This window comes from Equus quagga, chromosome 10, assembly GCF_021613505.1.
Source record: "Equus quagga isolate Etosha38 chromosome 10, UCLA_HA_Equagga_1.0, whole genome shotgun sequence".
NCBI lineage: Eukaryota > Metazoa > Chordata > Mammalia > Perissodactyla > Equidae > Equus > Equus quagga.
The window spans coordinates 84,892,406-84,915,285 of NC_060276.1; the positions used below are offsets into that span (position 1 = coordinate 84,892,406).

Below are 22,880 nucleotides of genomic sequence, written 5' to 3' on the forward strand. Positions count from 1 at the left end.
TATGCTTTTTCCTATACATACATACCTATGATAAAGTTTAACTTACAAATTAGGCACAGGAAGAGATTAACAGCGATAACTTCTCTTTGGCATATCCAAATCACTAGCATCACTACTCGTATGCTTTGGAGCCATTATTAAGTAAAACAGGGGTTCCTGGAACACAAGCACTGCAATACCATGACAATTGATCTGATAACCAAGACGGCTATTAAGTGACAAATGGGTGGGTACTGCACACAGCCTGGATATGCTAGACAAAGGGATGATTCATGTTCCGGGTGGGATGAAGGGGGATGGAGCAAGATTGCATCACACTACTCAGAATGGTGCCCAATTTAAAACTTATGAATGTTTATTTCTGGAATTTTCTATGTAATATTTTCCAACTGTGGTTGACCATGGGTAACTGAAAGTATGGGTAACTGAAACCATGAAAAGTGAAACCTCGGATAAGGAGAGACTACTGTACATACATTGAAAATCCCATTAGACCATGCTGTCATTTTTGTTTTCAGCCAAAGAGCATATATTAAAGAACTGGTGAAGAGAATAACTTCTCAGCCATCTTTTTATAGTAGGTCTGTTGGCAATGGATTCTCTGGTTTCCTTCTTTGGAGAATTTTTTTTTTTGAGGAAGATTAGCCCTGAGCTAACATCCGTGCCCATTTTCCTCTATTTTATATGTGGGACACCTGCCACAGCATGGCTTGATAAACAGCGCACAGGTCCGCACCCAGGATCCAAACTGGTGAACCTGGGCTGCTGAAATGGAACGTGTGAACTCAACTGCTGCACTACTGGGCTGGCCCCTGGAGAATGTCTTTATTTCTCTGTCATCCCTGAAACCTATTTTTGCTGGATATGTTATCTTAGGTTGACAGTTCTTTCAGCACTTTAAAAATGTTGTGTGCTTCTTTATGACCTCCTTGGTTTCTGATAAGAAATCCATAGCCATTTGAATTGTTATGAGCCTATATATAATATGTCATTTTTCTTTCTGCTTTAAATGTATTTTCTTTCTTTTTTTTCAACAGTTTGAATATAACATGTCTGGGCATTGATTCTTTCGAGTTTATCCTGTTTGGAGTTTGCTGAGTTTCTTGAATGTGCAGGTTTATGTCTTTTGCTAAGCTTGGAATGTTTTCAGTTATTATAGCTTCATATATTTTTTCTGCATCACACTCTTTCTCCTGTCCTGGGACTCCACATACATGAATCTTAGACCTTTTGTTATTATCCTACAGGTCTTGTGGCAATGGTCATTTATTGCTCAATTTTTACTCTCTACTGTTCAGGTTAGATAACTTCTATTGCTCTATCTTCAAATTTACTGACTCTTTCATCTTCATTCTGCTATTGAGCCTATTCGGTCACTTCTAAAATTTCAGTTATTGTATTTTTCATTTATAAAATTTCAATTTGGTTCTTCGTTATCTTTTGCTCCTTTGCTGAGACTATCTTTCATGCTCTTATTTGTTGAAGCATTTTAATAATACCTGCTCTAAAGTCTTTTTAAAAATAATTCCAACATCTGTGTTATGTGTCATCTCAGTATTGTTGTCTATTGATCGCCTTTTCCCACTTGAGATTTTCATGGTTCTTCATAAGCTGAGTAATTTTGGTTGCATCTTGGACATTTTTTAAAAAGTAAATGATCCTGATAGTTACTCCATTAACTGGACTTTTTATTTATTTATTTACTTATTTCTGGTTGGGAAAGATTTGCCCTGAGCTAACATCTGTTGTCAATCTTCCTCTTTTTTTTCTCCCCAAAGCCCCCAGTACATAGTTGTATATTTTAGTTGCAAGTCCTTCTAGTTCTTCTGTGTGAGCTGCCACCACAGCATGGCTACTGACAGAAGAGTAGTGTGGTTCTGCACCCGGGAACTGAACCAGGCCACCGAAGCAGAGCATGCCAAACTTTAACCACTAGGTCATCAGGGCTGGCTCTGGACATTTTAAATATCATATTATGGGATCTTGTTTTAACTCTATGGAGGGATATTTATATTTTTGTCTTAGCTTGTAGTCACCATGGTTGGGTTCAGATTACAAGTTCTGACCTGTCTTTTGTGGATCATGGCTCCAAAGTCAATCCAGTTTTAAGAACTTTTGAAGTGCTATTCAGAGCTGTCCCACATGTGTTTTATCCAGCGGTTAGCTTGAGATCTGGGTGGTGATCTGTTTCTTAGTTCAGTTATCACAGTCTTTGGTATACTGTTCAGGATCAGATCCACACACTGGTCATGGTGAACCTAGGAATTCATAAATAACCTTATAGGGTTATTTTCCTGAGCTCCTCTCTCTCCACAACCACCTTGGTACTTTGCAGCTCCTTGGACTTCCCCCTTTTCAATCTTTTAGCAAGAAATATGAGTCTTTATTTACTCCTCTCTGCCATGTACTTCCTGCAAATTTGCACATAACTGAGGCCAAGCAGCAGGCGGACAGAGAGAGACAAAAATATATCAGTGGGTGTTTGCCTCCACTATCTTGGGATCATAGCTGTTCCAACCAGAGAGGAAAGTTTCCCCCTGTCTCAACATTTTAGGCACTTGAGAACACTGCTCCCTCCATTGTCACTGTTGACTCAGCTGTCACAGGGGGATTGTCTATTGGCTACTGTGTGAGGGAATGCAGAAAAGAAAAATGGCGTACTTCCCTACTTCCTCTGAACACTAGGAGATCTATTTCTTGCTCCTCTTGGTGCTCTCTCTGTCCACGTCCATGCCCTCTTCTGGGTTTTGGGTTGCCTTGAGTCCAGTCCAGTGGATACTGGAGGGAAAAAATGGTAAATTCACTGCCAGTCCATTTTTACTTCAAATTCTGGTGCTCTTCCTCTTTACTTGGTACAATTTATTTTTTAGAGTCCTCAATAGTTGATCCATGCATTCTGTTCAGGTTTTATAGTTGCATTCAGTGGGAAAGAATGAGTTGAGTGTGATTATTCTGCATTAACTGGAATCAGAACCCCTGTATTGTATAGGTTAGTTTCCATATATAAAGATACATAGATAACGGAGTGTTTTCTTTGGTGTATATTTGTGAATAGTTGGGACTAGTATTTTCATACTCTACCTGAGGCAACTACTTTATACTATAAATACTCTTCTGGTTATCTATTGGTATGGGAGAAATCACCCTCAAACTTAGTAGCTTAAAAAATCAATCATTTTATTATTATCTCACAGTTTCAGGCATTGATTAGTCTCAGCTAGGTGGTTCTTCCTTGGGGGTCCCTCATATGTTTACAGTAAGATGGTGGCTGTGAATGAAATAATTTGAAGGCCCACTCATTCATGTGTAAGGCATTTGAGTTGGGAACATTGAAAATGCTGGGGCTCCTGTGGTTTCTGTCTCTATTGCTACGTGGTCTCTACGTGGTTTCTCTAGCATGGCAGCTTCAAGGTAGCTAGATTTCTTTTTAAAAAATTTTCCAGCTTTTTTGAGATATACTTGACACATTATAACATTGTGTAACTTTAAGGTGTACAATGCATCAATTTGATACACTTATATATTGCAATATGATGACCATTGTAGTGTTAGCTAACATCTCCATCATGTCACATAATTACCATTTCTTTTTTTGTAGTGAGAACACTTAAGACTTACTGTCTCAGCAACTTTCAAGTGTATAGTACAATATTTTTGTCTATAATCACAATGCTGTGCATTAGGTCCCCAGAACTTATTTATCTAATAACTGGAAGTTTGTACTCTTTGACCAACATCTTCCCATTTCCTCACCCCCAAGCCCCTGGTAACCACCATTCTGGTCTGTTTCTACAAGTTGAGCTTTTTTAGATCCCACGTATTAGTGAGATCATGCAGTACCTGTCTTCTTCTGTCTGACTTATTTCACTTAGCTTAATGCCCTCAAGGTCCATCCATGCTGTTGCAAATGGCAGGATTTCTTTCTTTCTCATGGTTTAAAAATATTCCTCTGTGTGTGTGTGTGTGTGTGTGTGTGTGTGTGTGTATCTAAAGTCACATCTTCTTTTTCCATTCATCCGTTGACAGGCACTTAAATTGTTTCCATATCTTGGTTATTGTGAATAAGGCTGCAATAAACACAGGAGTGCAGATATCTCTTAATATCCTATTTTCATTTCCTTTGAATATATATCCAGAAGTGGAACTGCTGGATCATAGGGTAGTTCTAATTTTAGTTTTTTGAGGAACCTCCATACTGTTTTCCATAGTGGTTGTACCAATTTACATTCCCACCAACAGTGCACAAGGGTTCCCTTTTCTCCACATCCTTGCCAGCGTTTGTTCTCTCTTGTCTTTTTGATATGGCCATTCAAACTGGTGTGACGTAGTATCTCATGTGGTCTAGATTTCTTACACGGAAGTTCAGGGCTCCAAAGTGAGTGGAGAGCAAGAGCAAGAGAAAGAGCCAGGCAGGAACTAGATTGCCTTTATGACCTAGCTTCAAAAGTCGCGCAATCTCCATTGCCACATTCTACTCTTTGAGGCAGTCACAAGGGTCCACGAAGGTTCAAGGGGGAGGGAACATAGATGCTACCTCTTGATGGGGGAGTGGCAAGGTCTAGAAGAGCATGTGGAGTTGGAAATATGGTTGTGGGCATTTTTGGAAAATCTGCCACACGTACTAAGAAGTCTGTCCTTTTAAGGTAGCTCCTGAGTTGTCCTCAGTGTGAGCTATAGACGGAAGTTCTGTCTTTGACTTTTGGGAACCCAAGAGGGTATAATATTAAATATAGTGGTCAATATGGCCAGTTTCCAGCAAACATGGATTTTAGTGCGTCCCCAGAAAGTAGATCAAGTCTTCCCATTGTTGTATAACTTTCTCTGTGGTTAATCAAGTTTTCGGTGTTTGCAATTTCATTAGGAACCTGCCTGGAACGTCAAGGTATATGGATTTTTGCAGGGGCTGAGAGACGACAGTCTAGAGAAATAGGGAAAGACGGTAGTTAAAATCCAGATGAAGACATTCGCCTGTAAAGAAGTACTAAGCAGGCTTGGCAGAGTGTTCACCCAGATGGGAACAAGGAAGGCTGCAGTGCTCCGAATATCTTTCCTACCTAATGCCATCTATAACCTACTATCACTCCTTTTAGAGAAGCATTGCTTCCTTCAATGGATCCTCTTAAAAAGGCAAACTCTTCTGGGAGAGAAAACACGGACAGTTGGTACGGATTTCGGAGTGGCTCAATAAACACTTATGAGCACAATGCTAGGCACCGGGAAGTCAGCGATTAATAATTTGCTCTCTCTTTTCTTCCTTGACCAGAAGAACAAGGTTAATTGAAAATTCTAGTCCCTGAGGATTTGTTTCAAGGGGCTTTATCCTCCAGAGTCCACTTTATAATTTTTTTTCCAGAGCTGGGCCTGGTCCTAAGAATCCTTCAAAGATTCTTGATTCCCTGGGCTACCAGAAGGTCAACATAAAAGGGCCACCAGAGTTATCCATCCCCAGGACCACTTGGTGCTCATCTACCTGGAATGGCAAGTCTTCAGTTCCTTCTGGTTCTTCCCCAAGAAGGTTAGTCACACAGCCCAGAATAAGAAGTCAGTCCATTCTCCAAGTGGTAAAGGAGCTATTTTAACCTTCTCCCCTCATTCCAACCCCTTATCGGTCCTCTTTTTGGGTCAGACTAGAGCAGAGGTTTGAATGAAGCCTGGCAGATTCTGGGAAGCCCTGAGAGCTGGAAGACGCTGTGAGGGATGTGGAAAGAGAGGTGTAGGGAGTAAGGTGGCTTCGCGGCTCCTCGCTTCCCCCAGAGCCCCCATTTCCCTGGGCCTAGGGCCGCTACACACTGGTCTGAGATCAAACACTTCCCGGTGGCCCCAGAGACAGGACTTCAGACGGCACCGCGCGCCAATCCAAGCTGATGCTCCTGCCAGGCGCGGGCGACCTCTGGCGTCCCGTTCAGCAAGCCAGGCGGCGGCTGCCCAGCAACCGGCCCCGGGACCCCAGACGGCCTGGCCAGGTAGGCCAGGAGCGGGCGAGGCGCGGGCGGCTGCGGCGCACGCTCGGGCGGCGGGGCGAACAGGTGCGCTGGCGAGGGGCGGCGCTTGGGGATCCTGCGCACGGCACGCGCCCCGCCCCCGAGGCCCGCGCAGCCCCCGCCCCGGCGCGAGCGGGGGAGGAGCTGCGGCGGCCGCGGCCACTCGGGCAGGTTGGCGGCGCCGCGGGAACCCACCGACGGCGCGGGCGACTGGTCCCCGCGCTGCGGAGGCGCGGGCGGCCCTGGGGCCATGGAGCCTGGTGACGCGGCGCGCCTCGGCCTGGGGCGCGCGGCCCGCGCGCTGCCACCGCGGCTGCTGCTGCTGCCGCTGCTGCTGGGTCGGGGGCTGCGAACGGCGGCCGCGGCCTCCTCCTCTGGGGCGGCGGCCGAGGACAGCAGCGCCATGGAGGAGCTCGCCACCGAGAAGGAGGCGGAGGAGAGCCACCGGCAAGACAGCGTGAGCCTGCTCACCTTCATCCTGCTGCTCACGCTCACCATCCTCACCATCTGGCTCTTCAAGCACCGCCGGGTGCGCTTCCTGCACGAGACCGGGCTGGCCATGATCTACGGTGAGCGCCTCCCGCCCGCGCCCCCGCCCCGCTCCGCTCCCCTCGGGCGGCCCGGCCGCTGCGCTGCCTCTGCGCTGCGCCCTGCTCCTCCTTCGATTGCCAACGTGTTTCTTTTCCGTTTCCCGCTGCGACGCTGTTGGTTCCCAAGGTCAACTGTCTGCATTTTCTGCCTTTCTATTACCGTTAAAAAGAATTCCACCCCATTTCGATGTTTCTTTATTGGGGAACCGGGAAAATGAAAGGCACGGAGGTGGCCCGCTTCTGTCTCCGTTTCGCCCCCCATCGCGCCCCCGGCTTCCCCGCCCCTGTTCAGCTCAACAGAGTGTGTGCACCGTGGCGGGAGGTGGGTGACTTCCTAGGGGACTGCGCCACCCCAGAAGGCAGGCCACAGCGAGGTTGGGGGCGAGGGCTGAGGGTTTCTCCGCTTGGGGATGGGCTGGCGGGGCCTGGTGGATGTCACATCCATGGTCAACCTCGGTGGGTACCCACTTCTGAGATCTGTGTTCTCAGGTCTCTTTGTTAATAAAGTCGGAGCCTGAAGCGCTGTGAAAGGTGAGCATGGTCCAGGGCCCGTAGTGGAGCGCTGCCGAGTCGGGCCTAGTCGTGGAGAAGGGCACGCCTCCCACCCTTGGGTCCAGGTGGGAAGGTTCACCCAGTTACTTCCATCTCTGAGCGAAGAGGAGCTTTTGTATTCCTCAGATCATAACATGGACGCGACTTTGGAGTGCATGAAGAGGAAACGTAGTGGTTTTAATTCTAGAGTCAGCCTTCTTTCGTTGTGATGGATGGGCTGATGCCACCATCCTTTTCTGGATTTAATGATACACATGTGTTACATGCACCGTGGTCAGCACAAATCTTGTGATTACATGGATGTCAGTTAGCCATAATCTGAATCAACACTCTCCCCTCCCCCACCAAGGCTCTTTGACCCCTGCTTCCCACCATGACTCCAAACTGGAGCCGAGTACTTTGTTTCTGAATTTAATTCAGTGGAGTTAGGGCCCAGGTTGACATCCAAATGTGAAATAAGTGAGCCCACTTCATGACTGTTCCCAAAAGGGAACATTTTACCTCATCACTGATGCTGGAGAGATCTCTCCACTCAGTTTCCGTTCAGGGTTCCCTGATAGAGAATGGAAAGCAGATACCTTAATCTTTAATGTGAAAATTACCTTTGGCTCTGGGCCTTACTTCTCATGGCTCTTGATGGATTGTTGACAGCCTGGGCTCATGGCCACCAAGGTTAGGAAATGCTCAAGAGCCTTCTAGTTTTAAAGACGTAGTGACCTAAACAGATCTTGAATTGAAACAGGACCAGGTCTGAAACTGAGTTTGGTTGTTGCAAATTACAGGTGTGAACACAGACTTTGGCCTCAATACCCAGTCATTCTTGAGCTCTGTGGTATGTGTCAGTCCGTGACAAATGACTGATACCAGGGCTGCAGGTAAGCTAGGAGATTTCCTAAGCAGATAGCAGAGTGGGGAGTTGAAGTACGTGGTCATTTTAGACATTTGACTCTGAGCCGTAATGTAAATGAAGATTGCCTTTATGTGTATATAGATGGCCGTGAAAATATTTTTATTTTATAGCCCCTTACAATGTAAAATACTTTTAGAAGGTAAATTTGACAGGCTCATAAATACATGCTCTAGTGCATGGAAAATAAATGGGGATTTAAAAATATATTTTCTGGGGGTACTCCATGTTCTTAGGAGCTTAGTCACCTTTATCTTAAGGTTTAAAAACAACAGTGGAATTTTCCTACGGTGATATATACTTTTAAAACTCATCTCAATCTTTTAGTCATCGGGGCCATGATACAGTGTACTGTTACTGAAATCTGCTTTAATTGATGGTTGTTCAAAAAGGCAACATCATCTCGTAGCTTTCCATGTAATTTCATTCTATGTCTTTGGGTTTTAGTGTTACTTTGAAATGTATTAAGAAATTTAGTTCGTCAATATGTGATGTCCTAGGTTATGCCAAATATTAATATTTTAATGTTGATTGCCTGTAATTGTGAGAAAACCTTTCTTTCTCTGAGGGATATTTCTCTTCTGTTTCAATCCCCCCCAAATCTGAATTCTAATGTCACTCGATTAGGTAATCATTCATTGTTTTCTGAAGACTATCGGGATAGGGATTCTGATAAATTCAGTGTGAAAATCTTTGAACACTTAAGTGGGTGAAGTACAGATTTTCAAGACTTCTCTTTTTTCATGGTAAGAAACGAGACTTCATTTCTCGATATCAAATAGAGGAAGTGAGTAATTGCCCTGTTGCCTCTGAGTAATGAAGGACAAAAAGACCCAGGGAAACATTTGTTAAGTATCTGCTGTGTGCTGGGTGCCTAGCTTAATTTCTGGAGGTAAACAATTGAACTTTTCAAATGTTGGCAAATTTTTATGAGTGAAAGAGTTCAACTGTGAATTTCAGAACTCTTTAAAATTAAAAAAGATGTAACTTCTGCCACTTTTTAGATATGTAAGTGGCACTTTAATCTGAGAGGGAAGTCTTTAATATTTAAAATAAGTTGTGATGTATATATTAATGTAAATAGTAATATATTAAAATGTTATTGTATATATTTGCTGGTATAGTCATAAAATATCTCTGGAAGGACATGCAATAGACTGGTAACCTTGCTTTCCTTGAGGGAGGAGAGCTAGGTGGCTGTGACATGGGAGTGGGAGGGAGACATCACTGTCTACCCTCTTGTGCGTTTCAATTTTTGAACTACAGAGGTGGAATCACCCAATAGTGTGTCCGTGCCTCCATTCTCTGGTATTGGTGATGGCATTTTAAGATGCTCCTCAAATCATCCAGTTCGACGCCCACTTCTCCCTATTTAAATCGCATAATGTTATCAATTTTCTGTGACCTTTCAGTTGTTGACTATACCCATGGAACTTCTGGAGCCCTGTGCCTGGAATGGAGAGAAAATGGGCAAAGGGGAAGAGATTTTCCTTCCTCTCCCTCTCTCCTCCTTTTTATTCTGTTATCCCCAAAGAAAGGTTGATGTTACATCAGGAGTAATGTGCACAAATAGATCCCATAATAAGCACTTGCTTGGGTGCAAAGGACCTAGCGACAATAAGAGACACTGTGAATGCTTAACATTTAAGTTGGAAGGAACTTCCCCTCCCACTAAAGGACACTTCTAAGCATTCCTCCCTGCCAGCAAGCCCAGGCAGCTACAAGGGAAGGTGACCACAGACCTGAGTGTCCAGGGCAGTTGAAAGCAGCCCCTAGACCCTGCGATGGGAGCTGCACCACAGCAGGCAAGGCGCTTGTCTGGCACCAGCCTAACCTGTTTTGTCAGGGCAGGGAGCTCCCTGCTGTCTGCCCCTGTAAGTGATTAAGTGCTGTCCTGAAGTTACTGGACCTAGCATGTCTGTGCAGCAGAAATAGCAAGCGTTTGAGGCAGGGAAAGGTGGTATAAACAGACTGTGTCAGTTAGTTGTGGTTCTCTCATGTGTACAGTAGTTCCGCTTCCCCCATAATATTTTTGTGACAACTGATATGAGTCCAAAATATCTAACTTGGCCAGGCTAGCCTACCACCTGCTTCTTGCTCCACCCTCCTCCCAGCCTATCAACTTTCCAAGTGCGTGTTGGTCAGCCCCTCCAGGTTCTGTGCACTGGGAGCGCAGTGTTGCTTGGAGCTGGATTGCTAAGCACAGCCTGAGAGTGGGTTCATCGGCCGAGTCTGTAAGGGGAAAAGATGACTTTTTGCAGTAGCATGAAATTAACATTTTAGCCTGTTTGCAAACATTTCAGAAGTACCCTCTTCCTGATTAATCAAGAGCCCTCATTTTTTTAAGAGCCCCTCACTTTGGCTCCAGTTTGGGGCAGCCCCATATGGTCTCATTTTGGTATCAGATCCCCTGGGTTCAAATGCTGGCCTTTGTTGCTTCTATAGTTGTATAAGGTTGGGTAAGCTCTCTGAGCCTTAGTTTCCTCTTTTCAAAAATGGAGACAATGTCACTCACCTCACAGGCTTACTGTATTACTGAGGTATTATAAAGGTCAAGTGCAGTGTCTGGTACTTCAACACTTGGTAAATATTGGTTCTCATTCTCACTTTACACTTTGTGGTTCTTTGGCCAGCTTTGCTGCTTGCGGCTCGTTCAGTAGAGGCATCTGTAACTTTAAGATGCATTAGGATACAGTTAGTGGGGATGAGGAGAATTGTAATTTTTTTGGTGGGCCATTTGTTAATACCTAGAAAAACGTACAATGTATCTATCCTACTCTTTTATCCAGCAGTCTCAATTCTTGGACTTTCTCCTTCAGAAGTACTTGCACTAGCATGCTGCATTATATAGATAGCAATATTTCTTGCAGCAGAAACAAGTTGCAATACTCATCAAAAAGGGACTGGTTAAATTACAGCACATTCCCGCTAAGGAGTACTATGCAGCTGGTAAAAAGAGAAGTTTTGAGTTGTCCTTTAAGGCAGCTATCCACTCAGTGTTATGGGAAAAAACAAGGCACAGGGAAGTATGTATAGTATTATCTCATTTATTCTTTAAAAAATTATATACTGTATGTATATAAACATGATGTATATACATTTATGTATGACGTGTGTGCTTTCTGGAAGGATATAGAAACTTAGCAGTGGTTATCCTTTGGGAGTGGGACCAGTTGTTGGGGGAGAGAGAGGAGAGACGTACTCTTCTGAATGGCCTGACATTTCTGTGACAGTGACACATTACTTTTGTAGTTGAAACATTGTTTAAAAATAAAGCAAGCAACTTTTAGGTAGCAAAAAATGCTTTAGAAATAGGAGATTATAATTATGTGGTTAGGTGGCATCAGTTATTTAAAAGTTATAAATGGAAGTAAAATGTGTCATAAAATTAGAAAAATGACTTTTCCTGAAAACGTTTCTTAGAAGTTTTGGAAGTTAACTTTTTTGGAATGATGTAATTAGAAAATCACCGTTTCACAACCTCCAGCGATAATTGATTTGGACAAGGATTTTCAATGGATTCCAGAGCCATAGTTGAGAGGTGGTTGGGGAACATGGTCCTTGCTTTGTGCTGAGTATTACCCCACAGATTGCTTACTTATTGCAAAGGAAAGAAGGTACCTTGACAGTGGGGAGTTCTGGCCGTCACCGTCTTATAACCAAGTCATCAAATTTATCCTTGCTCCCTGCGGCACTATGTGGTATTGTGTGCCTCCTGATATGATGCAATAGGAAGTGTACAGCTTTACCTGTGTGGTATTCCAGATGTTTCATCTGAATCTAATGCAAGGTTTTAGGCACGTCTTCCAGTTTACAGGAAACATACGGGTTAGAGAAACAAGATAGGAAATGCCTTGTGAAAACAATTAGACATAGCCAAAATATGGGATAGTCTACAAGACAGTTGTCCTGGTTTCTTCAGAAAGTCCTTCAAGGGAAACAAGAAGGCAGGATAAGTATTTGTTATGGACTGAATTGTGTCCCCTCCAATTTATACAGTGAAGGCTGATCCCCAGTGTGATGGTGTTTGAAGGTGGGGCCTTTGGGAGGTAATTAGGGTTGGATGAGGGCGTGAGGGTGGCACCTCCATGATGAGACTAGTGCCCTTATAAGAAGAGGAAGAGACCAGAGCTCCCTCTCTCTACCGTGTGAGGATACAGAAAGAAGGCCGCTGTCTCCGAGCCAGGAAGAGAGGGCCCTCGCCAGACACCGAATCTGCCGGCACCTTGATCTTGGACATCCCAGCCTCCAGAACTGTGAGAAGTAAATGTTTGTTGTTTAAGCTGCCCAGTCTGTGGTCTTTTGTTCTAGAAGACTGAGCTGACACAGACAGTGTTCTAAGTTAATGGAGACCAATGAGACATAACTAAATGCTCCCCAGGAAACTTGATTGACTCCTGGTTCATGAAAATGAGCTGTAAAAATGTTTTGGGGACAATTAGGGATATTTGAGTGTAGACTTGATATTAGAAGATATTAGAGAACTCCTGTTATTTTTCTCAGGTGTGATAATTGAGGTTATATAGGAGAATGTGCTTATTCTTTGGAGGTGGAGGATGAAGTATTTGGAAGTGAAGCGTATGAGCCCTGATGTTTGCAACTTACTTTCAAAAGTTCATTAAGAAATACATGCACCACATATATAGAGACAACAACTATGGCAAAATACTAGCAATTGTTAAATCTGGGTGGTGGGTAAAATGGTGTGCTTTCTACTCTTCTTTCAACTTTTTTGTATGTTTTGAAATTTTTATTAAAATAGAAGATTGGGGAAGATGTTAACTTCCTCGTTAACCTATTAGCTGGTAACCTGTTAACCTTCCTGTCTGAAAGGTTACACAGGTGAGGCTGTATACAACCCATCTGTTACTCTCATTGAACTCTTTCTGACACTGACTAATGCTGTTTGATATTAGTGTGCATGAGGTGATGTTAGGCTTATATGAGAATCAATAACTTCTAATTTCATTTCTTTGTTTGATTTTTAAGTTCACACATCTTTTGAAAAATTGCCTGTGTTCCACTTACAAGACAATGTATGTTAGGAGGCTTTTCTCTTTTGGTTAGAGAGTGCTATCTGGCTTTGAGTTAATGTGCGATGTTTGTATTAGGGTAATAAGAGCTGTTACAACAGGCCAACCCCAAATTTCAGTTGCCTAAAGTAAGAAAAGTTCAGTTTTTACTTATGTTGGGCCAGTGCAAGGGTCTGGCAGGTGGCTCTCCATGTGGCGATTCAGGGACCAGGTGCCTTCCATCTTGTGGCTACCCCATCCCAAGGGGGCCTTGGAATCCTCCCCCTTCAGCCAATGAAGGAAGAGAGAAAAGAGGATCATGTGGGGAAGACATACGTGCTAAGCCCCAAAGTGTTGCACGTCGCTTTGCCCACTTCTCTTGGGCAGAACTTGGTCACGAGGCCACATCTGACTGGAAGGGAGGCAGGAATGTAGTCTAGATGGAGGAAGAGGGACAGGTCTGGAAAGCAGCTAGCCAATCTCTGATGCAGTATTTGATGAGTACTTCGTCTTACATAATCCAGAAAAGAGAAGCGGTAGGATTTGTGTGTGGGCTTTTGTTGTTGTTGACAAACTACATTTTTTATTGTAAGTAATCTAGTTTGAAGAGGCCATTCGTCTTGAGTTTATGAAGTTGTTTCAGTAGACCTATCAGCATCACCTGGGAGCCTGTTAGAGCTAGCAGGTCTGGCCCCAGACTGACTCAGAGGGTCTCAGAGTGGGGCCCAGAAATCTGTGTTTCAATACATTATTAGGGGTTTGTTTGTAAGTTGAAACACACTGCTAGAGAATGTTTTCACCCTTTAAATACATTCACTATGTTGCTTGTAATTAAGTAATTGTAGAAAAATAGGAACCGTTTATTGAGCACCTGCTATAGTGGCTAGGCCCCTGTTAAGTATTTTGCATACTTTAAGCCATTTACCCTTCACATCAAATGTGTGACAACTGTATTATTGGTCCCATTTTGCCAGTTGAAGAAATTGAAAGTTAGGCCCAGTACCTCATTTGTTTAGGGGTCACATGTTTGAGATTGGTACGTGGGGCTCTATTAAAGGATGAGATCAATATGGTTGAGGATGTGTTTGACCAGGATAGAGCAGAACCTGAATCCTGCCCTGATTACCTGGTTCCAGGGCGTCTCCGAGGGACATGTACGCCTGGAGGATAAAGCAAAGGAAAGTGACCCTTTATTATTAGCTGGGGCTTTGGCCCCAAACTCCCGCGTACCACTGCAAGGGGTGAGGCTGGCCAATTTGGAAGACTCGATTTTCCTATGCTAGATGGGCCTGAGGCCCTTGAATCTAAGTGGAGCCAAAAATGCCTGCTCATTTCCACCCCAAAGGCCACACTCCAGGTGTTACTTCATAGATATGCATTAAGGACTAAATATTTGTGTCCCCTGAAAATTCGCATGTTGAAATCCTAATCCCCAACGTGATGATATTGGGAGGTATGGCCTTTGGGAGGTAGTTAAGTCATGAAGGTGGAGCCCTCATGAATGGGATTCGTGCCCTTATAAGAGACCCCAGAGAACTCTCTCCACCACCTTGAGGATACAGCAAGCAGTTGGCAGTCTGCAACCCAGAAAAGGACTCTCACCAGAACCTGACCATGCTAGTACCCTGATCTTGGACTTCCAGTCTCCAGAACTGTGAGAAAAATAAAATGTGTGTGGTTTATAAGCCCCCCAGTCTGTGGTACTTTGTTATAGCAGCCTGAGCTGACTGAGACAGCATGACAGAAGGCTACCAGTTGTTGTAGAGGAAAAGCTGTCAGGGATGCTCAGAGTGGCCGCCCCAGCCCTTCTCAGGTGGGAGCAGTTGCTTAAAAGCTTTCTCATCTCTAGACATCACTATCACTGAGGTTGGGAAGCAGATAGAGCTGGGTCTGCTGGGCTGTCGGGTCTCTCCACTCTTATGTCCTAGTTGTCACCGGCACATCATAGTCTCCTGGAGAGCTTTTCCAGAATACTTTAGAATATAAGCCCTGTGTAGGCAGGAATGTCAGTCTTTTGTTTGCTGCTGTCTCCTCTGCGCCTGGAACAGTGCCTGACAGAGAGTAGGTGCTATGGAAATACTTTTTTAGTGCATTCTGTTTTGTCTAACAAAAAATAAGATGCTGTAACACTGCTTAGCATTAAAGGTCCTTCCTTCAGGTTCTCGTGCCTCAGATTCACACTGACGGTGAAGGTTCTGAGAAGGAAGCCTTTGTGTGTGAAAACATCTGCCTGAATCGCAGCAAACTGCTTAAGGAAGAAGGAAGGGATAGGTGAGTATGTGTTTGCAGAAAATTGTGTATTTGGCTGATAAGCCACATGGTGGGTTTTTTTCTTTTTTTATTGTTAAAATATATATAACGTAAAATTTGCTATTTTAATCATTTTTTAACTTTACAATTCACTAGCATTAATAACATTCATAAACTTGTGTGACCAGCACCACTATTTCCAAAATTTTTTCATCACCCCAGACAAGAACTTTGTACTCATTAAGCAATAATGCCCCGTTCCTCCCTCCCCTCAGCCCCTGGTAACCTCTAATCTACTTTCTGTCTCTATGAATTTGCCTATTCTAGGTATTTCATATATATGTATTCATACAATATTTGCCCTGGCTTACGTGTATCTGACTTATTTCACTTAGCGTAAGGTTCAGGGTTCATCCATGTTGTAGCATGTATATGAACTTCACTCCTTTCTGTGGCTGGATAGGACTCTCTTGTGTATATACACTATCCTTTCATCGCTTCACAGACATTTGGGTTGTTTCCACCTTTTGTCTATTGTGAATAATGTTGCTGTGAACATTCACATACAAGTATCTGTTTGCGTCCCTGTTTTCAATTCTTTTGAGTATATACCTAGAAATGGAATTGCTGAGTCATGTGGTAATTCCGTGTTTAGCTGTTTGAGGAGCTGCCATCCTGTTTTCCACAGCAGCTGCAGCATTTTACATTCCCACCACAATGCACAAGGGTTCCAGTTTCTCCACATCCTCTCCAATACTTGTTATTTTCTGTTTTCTTTTAATAGCCACCCTAGTCATTGTGAAGTGGTAGCTCATTATGGTTTTGATTTGCATTTCCCTAATGACTAATGATGTTGATCATCTTTTCATGTGCTTATTGGCCATTTGTACATCTTCTTTGGAGAAATGTTCATTCAAGTCCTCTACTCATTTTTAAATTGGGTTGTTTATTTTTTTTGTCGTTGTTGTAGGAGTTCTTTATATACTTTGGATATTAATCTCTTATCAGATATATGACTTGCAAATATTTTCTCCTATTCCATGGGTTTCCTTTTCACTCTATGATAGTGTCCTTTTATGCACAAAAGCTTTTGATTTTGATGAAGTTCAATTTGCTTATTTTTTCTTTTGTTGCCTGTGCTTTTGGTATCATATCCAAAGTCATTGCCAAATCCAGTGCCGTGAAGCTTTCCCCCTATGTTTTCTTTGAAGAGTTTTATAGTTTTAGCTCTTAAATTTAGATCTTTGATCTGTTTTGAGTTAACTTTTGTATATGGTGTAAGGTAAGGGTCCAAATTCATTCTTTTGTATGTTGATATCCACTTATTCCAGCACCATTTACAGAAGAAACTCTTTTCCTCATTGAATGGTCTTGGCACCCTTGTCACAAATCAGTAGACCATAGATGTGTTAATTATTCTTTAAATGTTTAGTAGAATCTACTAGTGAAGCCATGTGATCCTGGGCTTTTCTTTGTTGGGAGATTTTTTTTTTTTTATTAATGTTATGATAGATTACAACCTTGTGAGATTTCAGTTGTACATTTTTGTTAGTCATGTTGTGGGTACACCACTTCCCCCTCTGTGCCCTCCCCCCACCCCCCCTTTTCCCTGGTAACCACCGATCAGATCTTCTTATCATTATACTAATTTCTACCTATGAGTGGAGTCATATAGAGTTCGTCTTTCTCTGACTGGCTTATTTCGCTTAACATAATACCCTCGAGGTCCATCCACGTTGTTGTGAATGGGCCAATTTCGTCTTTTTTTATGGCTGAGTAGTATTCCATTGTGTATATATACCACATCTTCTTTATCCAATCATCAGTTTCTGGGCATGTAGGCTGGTTCCACGTCTTGGCTATTGTAAATAATGCTGCGATGAACATAGGGGTGCAACGGACTCTTGAGATTTCTGATATCAGGTTCTTAGGATAGATACCCAGTAATAGGATGGCTGGGTCATAGGGTATTTCTATTTTTAACTTTTTGAGAAATCTCCATACTGTTTTCCATAGTGGCTGTACCAGTTTGCATTCCCACCAACAGTGTATGAGGGTTCCTTTTTCTCCACAACCTCTCCAACATTTGTCACTCTTGGTTTTGGATGTTTTTGCCAATCTAACGGGTGTAAGGTGATATCTTAGTGTAGTTTTGATTTGCATTTCCCTGATGATTAGCGATGATGAGCATCTTTTCATGTGTCTATTGGCCATATTCGTATCTTCTTTTGAGAAATGTCTGTTCATGTCCTCTTCCCATTTTTTGATCGGGTTGTTTGTTTTTTTGTTGTTAAGCGGTGTGAGTTCTTTGTATATTATGGAGATTAACCCTTTGTCAGATAAGTGGCTTGTAAATATTTTTTCCCAATTAGTGAGCTGTTTTTTTGTTTCAATCCTGTTTTCCCTTGCCTTGAAGAAGCTCTTTAGTCTGATGAAGTCCCATTTATTTATTCTTTCTATTGTTTCCCTCAACTGAGGAGTTACAGTGTCCGAAAAGATTCTTTTGAAACTGATGTCAAAGAGTGTACTGCCTATATTCTCTTCCAAAAGACTTATTGTCTCAGGCCTAATCTTTAGGTCTTTGATCCATTTTGAGTTTATTTTGGTGTGTGGTGAAAAAGAATGGTCAATTTTCAATCTTTTGCATGTGGCTGTCCAGTTTTCCCAGCACCATTTGTTGAAGAGACTTTCTTTTCTCCATTGTAGGCCCTCTGCTCCTTTGTCGAAGATTAGCTGTCCATAGATGTGTGGTTTTATCTCTGGGCTTTCAATTCTGTTCCATTGATCTGTGGACCTGTTTTTGTACCAGTACCATGCTGTTTTGATCACTGTAGCTTTGTAGTATGTTTTGAAATCGGGGATTGTGATTCCGCCGGCTTTGTTTTTCTTGCTCAGGATTGCTTTAGCAATTCGCGGTCTTTTGTTGCCCCATATGAATTTTAGGATTGTTTGTTCAATATCTGTGAAGAATGTTCTTGGGATTCTGATTGGGATAGCATTGAATCTGTATATTGCTTTAGGTAGTATGGACATTTTAACTATGTTTATTCTTCCAATCCATGTGCAAGGAATGTCTTTCCATCTCTTTATGTCATCGTCAATTTCTTTCAAGAAAGTCTTGTAGTTTTCATTGTATAGATCCTTCACTTCCTTGGTTAAGTTTATCCCAAGGTATTTTATTCTTTTTGTTGTGATTGTGAATGGGATTGAGTTCTTGAGTTCTTTTTCTGTTAGTTCATTGTTAGTGTATAGAAATGATACTGATTTATGTACGTTAATTTTATACCCTGCTACTTTGCTGTAGTTGTTGGTTATTTCTAATAGTTTTTCTGTGGATTCTTTGGGGTTTTCTATATATAAGATCATGTCGTCTGCAAACAACGAGAGTTTTACTTCTTCGTTACCTATTTGGATTCCTTTTATTTCTTTTTCCTGCCGAATTGCTCTGGCCAGCACCTCCAGTACTATGTTGAATAGGAGTGGTGAAAGTGGGCACCCTTGTCTTGTTCCTGTCCTCAGAGGGATGGCTTTCAGTTTTTGTCCATTGAGTATGATGTTGGCTGTGGGTCTATCATATATGGCCTTTATTATGTTGAGGTACTTTCCTTCTATACCCATTTTTCTGAGGGTTTTTATCATAAATGGGTGTTGGATCTTGTCGAATGCTTTCTCAGCATCTATTGAGATGATCATGTGGTTTTTGTTTTTCATTTTGTTGATGTAGTGTATCACGTTGATTGACTTGCGGATGTTGAACCATCCCTGTGTCCCTGGTATAAATCCCACTTGATCATGGTGTATAATCTTTTTGATGTATTGCTGTAATCGGTTTGCCAAAATTTTGTTGAGGATTTTTGCATCTATGTTCATCAGTGATATCGGCCTGTAGTTCTCCTTCTTTGTGTTGTCCTTGTCAGGTTTGGGGATCAGAGTGATGTTGGCTTCATAGAATGTGTTAGGGAGTTCTCCATCTTTCTCAATTTTCTGGAACAGTTTGAGGAGAATAGGTATTAAGTCTTCTTTGAATGTTTGGTAGAATTCTCCAGAGAAGCCGTCTGGTCCTGGACTCTTATTTTTGGGGAGGTTTTTGATTACCGTTTCTATTTCCTTACTTGTGATTGGCCTATTCAGATTCTTGTTGGGAGATTTTTGATTACTGATTCAATCTCCTTACTTCTTATAGATCTATTCAGATTTTCTGTTTCTTCTTGAGTCAGTTTTGATAGTTTGTGTGTTTTTAGGATTGTGTCCATTTCATCTAGATTACCTAATTGGTTGGTGTACAGTTGTTCATAGTATTCTCTTATAATCCTTTTTACTTCTATAAAGTTGATAGTAATGTCTCCTTTTTAATTTCTGATTTTAGTAATTTGAGCCTTGTCTCTTTCTTTTTTAGTTATCCTAGCTACAGTTTGTCAATTTGTTGGTCTTTTCAAAGAACCAACTTTTGGTTTTGTTAATTTTTTCCTTCTATTTTTTATTTCATTTATCTCCTCTCTAATCTTTATATTTACTTCCTTCTCCTGGCTTTGGTTTGCTCTTCTTTTCCTAGTTTCTTAAGATGTACAGTTAAGTTACTGATTTGAGATCTTTTTTTTTTTAATGTAGGCATTTACAGCTATGAATTCCTCTCTGAGTACTGCTTTAGCTGATTCTCATAAATTTTGGTATGTTGGTTTTATTTTCATTTGCCCCAAAGTATTTTCTAATTTTCCTTGTGATTTCTTCTTTGACCCTTGGTTGTTTAAGAGTGTGTTGTTTAATTTCCACATATTTGTGAATTTTCCATCTGTTATTGATTCCTAGTTCATTCTATTGTGGTTGGAAAAGATACTTTGTATAATTTCAGTCTTTTAAAATTTATTAAGACGTATTTTTTGACCTAACTTATGGTCTGTCCTGGAGATTGTTCCATATGTACTTGAGAAGAATAGCAGAAGAATATTCTGCTATTGTTGGGTGGAGTGTTCTGTATGTGTCTATTAGGTCTATTTGGTGTATAGTGTTGTTCAAGTCCTCCAATTCTTTATTTATCTTCTGTCTGGTGGTTTTATACATTATTGATAATAGGTTATTTTTTATTTTTATTATTTTTTAGTGAGTTAATGATAGGTTACAATCTTGTGAAATTTCAGTTGTACATTATTGTCTGTCAGTCGTGTTGTAGGTGCACCACTTCACGTTTTGTGCCCAGCCCCCACCCCACCTTTCCCCTGGTAGCCACTAATCTGTTCTCTTTGTCCGCATGTTTAAATTCCTCATTTGAGTGGAGTCATACAGAGATTGTCCTTCTCTATCTGGCTTATTTCACTTAACATAATTCCCTCAAGGTCTATCCATGTTGTTGCAAATGGGACGATTTTGTTCTTTTTTATGGCTGAGTAGTATTCCTTTGTATATATATACCATATCTTCTTTATCCAATCATCTGTTGACGGGCACTTAGGTTGCGTCCATGTCTTGGCTGTTGTAAATAATGCTGCAATGAACATTGGGGCGCATGGGACTTTTGGAATTGCTGACTTCAAGCTCTTTGGATAGATACCCAGTAGTGGGGTAGCTGGATTGTATGGTAGTTCTATTTTTGACTTTTTGAGGAATCTCCATATTGTTTTCCATAGTGACTGCACCAGTTTGCATTCCCACCAGCAGTGTATGAGGGTTCCTATTTCTCCACAACCTCTCCAACATTTATTGCTATTTGTTTTAGTTATTTTTGTCATTCTAATGGATGTAAGGTGATATCTTAGTGTAGTTTTGATTTGCATTTCCCTGATGCACAGCGATGATGAACATCTTTTCATGTGCCTATTGGCCATCCGTAATCTTCTTTGGAGAAATGTCTGTTCATGTGTCCTGCCTATTCTTTGATTGGGTTGTTTGATTTTTTGTTGTTGAGTTGTGTGAGTTCTTTATATATTATGGAGATTAACCCTTTGTCAGATAAGTAACTTGTAAATATTTTTTCCCAATCAGTGGGCTGTTTTTTTGTTTCAATCCTGTTTTCCCTTGCCTTGAAGAAGCTCTTTAGTCTGATGAAGTCCCATTTGTTTATTCTTTCTGTTGTTTCCCTTGTCTGAGAAGATATGGTGTCCGAAAAGATCCTTTTAATACTGATGTCAAAGAGTGTACTGCCTACATTTTTTTCTAGAAGCCTTCTGGTTTCAGGTCTCAGCTTTAGGTCTTTGATCCATTTTGAGTTTATTTTGGTGAATGGTGAAAAAGAAGGGTCAATTTTCATTCTTTTACATGTGGCTTTCCAGTTTTCCCAGCACCATTTGTTGAAAAGACTTTCTTTTCTGCATTGTATGCCCTCAGCTCCTTTGTCGAATATTAGCTGTCCATAGATGTGCGGTTTTATTTCTGGGCTCTCGATTCTGTTCCATTGACCTGTCTGTCTGTCTGTTTTTGTGCCAGTACTATCCTGTTTTGGTTACTATGGCTTTGTAGTATATTTTGGAATCAGGGAGTGTGATCCCTCCAGCTTTGTTCTTTTTTTCTCAGGTATCCTTTGGCTATTCAGGGTCTTTTGTTGTTTGTATAAATTTTAGGATTATTTGTTCTATTTTTGTGAAAAATGTTGTTGGAACTTTGATAGGGATTGCACTGAATCTATAGATTGCTTTGGAAAGTATGAACATTTTAACGATGTTCATTCTTCCAATCCAAGAGCACGGAATATCTTTCCATTTCTTTGTGTTTTCTTCCAACAATGTTTTATAGTTTTCAGTGTACAGATCTTTCAGCTACTTGGTTAAGTTTATTCCTAGGTATTTTATTCTTTTTGTTGCAATTGTAAATGGGATTGTATTCTTAATTTGTCTTTCTGCTACTTCGTTGTTAGTGTATACAAATGCAACCGATTTTTGTATGTTGATTTTGTATCCTGTGACTTGACTATATTCCTTTATTGTTTCTAAAAGTTTTTTAGTGGATTCTTATGGTTTTATATATATAAAATCATGTCGTCTGCAAAGAGTGACAGTGTCACTTCTTTTCCAATATGGATCCTTTTATTTCTTTTTCTTGCCTGATTGCTCTGGCTAGGACTTCCAATACTATGTTAAATATGAGTGGTGACAGTGGGCATCCTTGTCTGGTTCCTGTTCATAGAGGGATAGCTTTCAGTTTTTCTCCATTGAGTATGATATTAGCTGTGGGTTTGTCATATATGGCCTTTATTATGTTGAGGTATTTTCCTTCTATACCTATTTTTTTAATAGAGTTCTTATCATAAATGGATGCTGTATCTTGTCAAATGATTTCTCTGCATCTATTGAGATAATCATGTGATTTCTATTCTTCATTTTGTTAATGTGGTGTATCATGTTGATAGATTTGCAGATGTTGAACCATCCCTGCATCCCTGGAATGAAACCCACTTGATCATGATGTATGATCTTTTTAATGTATTGTTGTATTCGATTTGCTAGTATTTTGTTGAGGATTTTTGCATTGATGTTCATCAGTGATTTTGGCCTGTAATTTTCTTTTTTTTTCTGTTGTCCTTGTCTGGTTTTCATATCAGGATAATGTTGGCTTCCTAGAATGAGGTAGGATGCCTCCCCTCCTCTTCAATTTTCTGGAA

The 22,880-nt window shown here is 41.5% G+C and overlaps 1 protein-coding gene across 3 annotated transcripts in view; it reads left to right on the top strand.

Moving 5' to 3' along the window:
• Positions 1 to 6,144: 6,144 nt before the first annotated feature.
• The window catches only part of SLC9A7 (solute carrier family 9 member A7), a 153,687-nt gene continuing 136,951 nt past the window's right edge, over positions 6,145 to 22,880 (top strand). For all 3 annotated transcript variants that reach the window (XM_046673911.1, XM_046673912.1, XM_046673913.1), the window contains exon 1: positions 6,145 to 6,550. In XM_046673911.1, the coding sequence (XP_046529867.1) occupies positions 6,232 to 6,550 (319 nt within the window). In that variant the 5' untranslated portion in view covers positions 6,145 to 6,231. The remainder of the gene's footprint in view (positions 6,551 to 22,880) is intronic.